Source organism: Fukomys damarensis, unplaced genomic scaffold (genome assembly GCF_012274545.1).
Source record: "Fukomys damarensis isolate Sample0158 unplaced genomic scaffold, DMR_v1.0_HiC HiC_scaffold_21, whole genome shotgun sequence".
Classification (NCBI taxonomy): Eukaryota; Metazoa; Chordata; class Mammalia; order Rodentia; family Bathyergidae; genus Fukomys; species Fukomys damarensis.
In genome coordinates this window covers 4259045-4264396 of record NW_022900933.1, presented here as the reverse complement: position 1 = coordinate 4264396, position 5352 = coordinate 4259045, and the positions used below count along the sequence as shown (strand labels likewise).

The window sequence follows — 5352 nt, the reverse complement described above, 5'->3', positions numbered from 1 at the left end:
ATTGTTCTTTGAATATGTAGTGACCTTTGCCTCTTCTTAGTTTCAACTTGAAGTTTACTCTATCTGATATTAGACTTGCTACTCTTGCTTGCTTTTGGAGTCCTGGGGCATGGAATGATTTCCAATGTTTAATTTTTATTTTATGAATTCATGGAGACCACCCCAAGCAAACTGCAAATTCATACACTAGCTTTGCATATTAAAAGTATGAGTCTGCCTATTAGCCCACAATGGCTTGACTGTAAAGCTAGCAGTTGGTGTATGGGAAATGAACAACTCCCCCTCCACTGGATATAGCAGAGTTTTCAATGATTCATGAGGCTGTTACATCTTAGATGACAAGACCATAGTGCAGCTAAGGGCAGCAGGACTCTTACACAAAACTACTACAGTGTTAGAAATTAATGTACAGGAAAAAACAATTTCCATTAAGCAATGATCTGTTCATGCTAGAATGTGTTGTTCCCTTGTTGCTAGGACCCTGCTCGCGTCAGTGCTTTCCACTCCACTGTTCCCTACACCACTCCTTACCCCTTGGAGAAGTGGTAAGTTCAATAAATAGTGGCAAGCTTCAGGAGATAGTGTCAGCCTGATGAGAGCTTTGATGGTTGTTGGCCCCCCATTTATGCAGTATAGGTCTTGTCCTTTGTTATCCTGATGACATACATTTGCTCAGGTGAATGGAGGTCTCATCAGCCTCCAATAATGAATATCTTTTGGGATTAGATGAGTTTCTGGAATACAACACACTGTTGGATTTATTTTTTTTCTTTTTCTGTTTGCCACTCTGTCTTTTGATTGGAGAGTTGAGGCCATTAATACTGAGATATTAGTTAGATGTATTGGTTGTTTAGTATCATTGCCTTCTTTATCTGTGTATCATTTGTATTTCTTTTTCTGATTTTTTTGTTGTTGTGGTGGTGGTGGTTTCTTCATCGACGTAGGTTCCTCCATTTTAGCTGTGTCTAATTTGTTATTTCTGCTGAGAATATGTTTGAATATGTTCTCTAGGGCTGGTTTAGCACTCATATATCTTCTAAGCCTTTCTACTTGTCAATATGGTTATGAATATGAATTACCTACACATTCATTACTAAAATTTGGAAGGAGAAAGACAAGTTTTAGAGAAAATTCATAATGTCATGCTTTAATATATCAGCTGCAGATATCAAATAAGGTAGATATAAAGATTCACTTCAAGGAAGAGAGGTTAAGTACAAATATTTGCACATGATTAATTTCTTGGTGACAGCTTGTCTTAGCAGCAGATAAATATGTCTATGGTGAGTACTGGATTTAAAAAGCAGGCCTAGAACTAATTGGTGAGAAATTACAAAGTTTAGAGTTCAAGTATAACAAGAAAAGCAGCGAATGTGATTGAAGAGTAGCTGGGAGGAAGGAAATATCGAGGAAAAGCCCAAAACTCAAAAGGTGATTTGGTAAGGGGTGCTTGACTAGGCCAAAAGGCATTTAGAAAACAAGGAAGATGAAGCTATAAGGTGGCCAGCTGGTTTGAAAACAGTGACCTTAACAGACATTTTACCTAGGGAGCAGTAGAGATGGAACCAGACTTGAAAAGTTTAGCAAATGAATGAAAGAGGAAAATTGTCTCTGAATGAAATGGAGAAACATGGGACCATTGATGTAAATGAAAGGTCCGTGGAGGACATGACTTACTGTATGGTTAGGAATTTTTTTCCTAGTACTGGAGCTTGAATCTAGAGCCTTCACAGTGAGCTACATCCCAGCCCTTTTTATTTTTAAGACAGAGTCTCACTAACTGCCCAAGGTGGGCTCAAACTTGTGATCTTCCTGCCTCATCCTCTTAGAGTATTATGATTGCAGGCAACTATGGATTGGTATTATTGGAATAATAAGCATCTTTAAATAATTAAAATTCTTGTTATTTGGGGGGGATTCAAACAAATGACCAATCAGTGGACTCTCATACAATCATAAAAACTGATGAGTCAAAGAATTTTTGATGACATGGGAATATTTTGCTAGATAAGTAAAAAGTTGAAAAATTATCCAGCTAGTAATTATGTAAATCATAAGCCTGAAATCTGAACTCAGAGTCAATATAAAACACTATTTTTAAAGGTATACTATATCACCGCCCCCGAAAAGATTAACTCACAACACTTATGAATTCATTAACTAAAAATGATTCCAATAATAAATTGTTTCACATTGTTGAAGTGAACTGGTACACATACTGAAGGAACCCTAAGTGATACATTTAAATAATTTCAATAATTTATAAAAAATGTGCATACTGTATTACCAATGTAGCAGACTGCAATAGATTTAGTTGGATACTAAGGAGTACAGAAAATTCACACTTCAACTGTTGTAGATTCATTATCACTCCCCACCACCCCCACAGTAAGTACCTTAAAAGCATGCATGAGCACCAAGAGAATAAAAATAAAATCTTGGTCAATCATCAAGAATTTTCTTCATCTTCTGACTTTTGTTCATGCATCTTAAGATACTGGTTAGTGGGACTCCTTAGGAAAGTGCTCTGTAGCAGTAAATTCAGCTGAAAGGCCTAAGGCCTGGTGTGATGGCACATGCCTATAATCCCAGCACCTGGGAGGCTGAGACTGGAGAATTACTACAAGTTCAAGGCCAACCTGAGCTACACAGTGAGTTCCAGGCCAGCATGAAGTACATAGCAAGACTCTGTCTCAAAAACAAACAAACAAATAAACAAAGAAAATTCCAAAAGCTTCAGTTTTATGACTCTGGGAGTCATAAGCAGATTGCCCTAATCTTGCTCTACCTGTAAATACTCACATGAGGACTGGCATAAGCACTGTTTCTTTCACATACATCAAAAGGATATTGAGAAAAGGGGGTGAGATTTTTCAAAAATTTTTAATATTTTTGAACTGCAGTGCTTAAAAAAAGCATTTATACGAAGACATTCATACTGTTCAAAGATAAAGCAGTGTAACACTTGAAAATACAAAAATTGACTATTTCAAATAAATAAGTGTATAAATTATACTAATCTTGGAAAGAATCTATCATTAGTTAAAATACTGACATAAATTCTAGTTATGTACAAATTACACAGGTGTTGACTTTTGTAACACAAGTAATCTACCGAATATTTTAGAAAGCACTGAAAAGTTGCTAACAAATATTTTATTATATCTATCAACGTCTACCATGATCCACTGGACACAAATATTGGCCAACTAATTCCAACATTGACATTAGACATGAAGTTAATTTTTATTTTTGGCTCAGAGAACCAATTTTATGGAAGCTAGCTTTTGCTCAGGCATCCTTGTGATAGGAAAAAGCCCAGGGAAGCTTTAGGAAATTACACTATTTCTTTCCTAGTAGCACTTCCTCTGTTGGTCAAACAGTCACGATGGGCTCTAACACCGGTATACGGGGAGAGGCTTTGAAGAGTAAATTGGATATCCAAGGGGAGGTTCAGCAGCTTGCACTGTAAGGTTTCTTAAAAGCAGCGGATGAGCTTGGATGCTGTACCGTTCCTCATCATCATTTGTGGCATAAAGCAGTTCCCATGAGAGATTGGCCCACTGCCCTGTTACAGCTTCAGTATTTAACTTCCCAACTTGGACCGGTACTTCCTGAAGGGTGAGCACTCTCCCAGTGTACACTCCCTTGAAAACACAAAAGGGGGAAGGCAAGAGATCATACTTAGGCCTTTAACTTTTATTTATAAACTTAGAGAAGAATCACATCATATCTGGACAAACTTTCTCCCAAGTTCAAGACACAAAGTGGCATTTTAAAACATCCATGTAAGAGCAGCCTGTTTTTAGAATCAGGCATCACCTCTCTTTTCTTAGCATTTTTCATAAGTATAAGAAAAATTTCCTGGCACTTATTTCACTTAATCACCAGAACAAGTAAATCTCAACCACTTCTCTTTCTTTTCCTGGTCTGATCCCCTAAGTCTATCCGGCCTCAACCTTGCTTATATCACAAGTACCAGGCAGTGGACAGTCATGTAATGGACTCCTTTTTAGAAAGAGCTTGAGACTTAGTTCACAGTCTACACAATTTCCTCATGCAATGTATAAAATGCAATGCTTTCTAGCATATTTGCTGGTGTCACCATCATGACATTTCATTTTAGAACTTTTTCATGACTGGAAGAAGAAATGCTCTCTTTCCTGGACCCCTCCCTTTCTGCTCATTCTCCCTGAGCGATATAATCAAAGTGTAACTTCTATCTGTACAGACTGGCTGGGTTTGGACATTTCACGGGAAGTTAATTGTGCTTCTTATGTTGCTCTGACTTTGTCCTCACACTTAGTATATTTTCAAGGTTCATATACGGTTTACAGCTGAGTAATATATTTCATTGTATAGATATACTATGATTTGTTTATCTACTTATCAGCCGAAGTAGTCGCATTGTTTTTACCTTTCAGCAATTATGAACACTGCTGCTATGAACATCTGTATTGTTATGCTGATCTTCCTCTCAGTTATATAGAAGTAGAGCTGCTACATTATATAGTAATTCCACACTAAACTATTAGAAAAAAATGCCAGAATGTTTTCCAAAGGGTCTTAGTGCTTTCCATTTCCAACAGCAGTGTGTTTCAGCTTTTCCACAACCTTGTCACGACTCGTTATGACCTGCGTATTTGATTTTAGCTAACCTAGCCTATGTGAAGCGGTACACTGCAGTTGGATTTGCATTTCCCTGACCACTCATGATGTGGAACTTTTCAATGTGTTCACCAGCCACTAGCATATCTTTGGGGAAATGACAACACAGACCTTTTACCTGTTTTAAAATTGCACTTTCTTTTTTACTGTAGAACGTGACTTCATCACTATTCTAGTAATGTCCTTTATAAGATTCAGATATGTACAGTTATTTTCTTATACAATGTTCTTATGTCACTTTTTCAGTGTTCTCTGAAGCACAAGAATTAATTTTGATGCTTTTTTACTTGTTTCTCATGCTTTGAAGCCATATCTAAGAATCTATTGTTCAGTATAAGGATGCAAAGATCAATTTCTAAATTATCTTCTAAGATTTTTATGCTTTCGGTTCTACTACAAATGCTTTACTATCCAGGCATGGTGATACTTGGGAAGGTGAGATGGGAGGACTGCCATGAGCTCAAGGCCAACCTGAGCTGTATAACGAGTGAAAGACCAGCCTGAACTGTATAGCGAGACCCTGTCTAAAAAAAAGAATTGTCGTGATGCATTTTAAAGTTTATTTTTAAATAACGGTGTAAAGTAAGATCTGGAGTGGAGTGAACTGTACCTTCAAAATCTTAATCAATAGTATATGTGACCTTATACGGAATGGGTACTTTCCAGATGTGATTAAGGATCTCA

The 5352-nt window shown here is 37.1% G+C and overlaps 1 protein-coding gene across 1 annotated transcript in view; it reads right to left on the bottom strand.

Annotated features, from left to right (window-relative positions):
• Positions 1–3013: 3013 nt before the first annotated feature.
• Pcnx4 (pecanex 4) overlaps positions 3014–5352 on the bottom strand; it is a 39094-nt gene continuing 36755 nt past the window's right edge. The window contains exon 11 of the mRNA XM_010605906.3: positions 3014–3647. Within this exon, the coding sequence (XP_010604208.1) occupies positions 3396–3647 (252 nt within the window). The 3' untranslated portion in view covers positions 3014–3395. The remainder of the gene's footprint in view (positions 3648–5352) is intronic.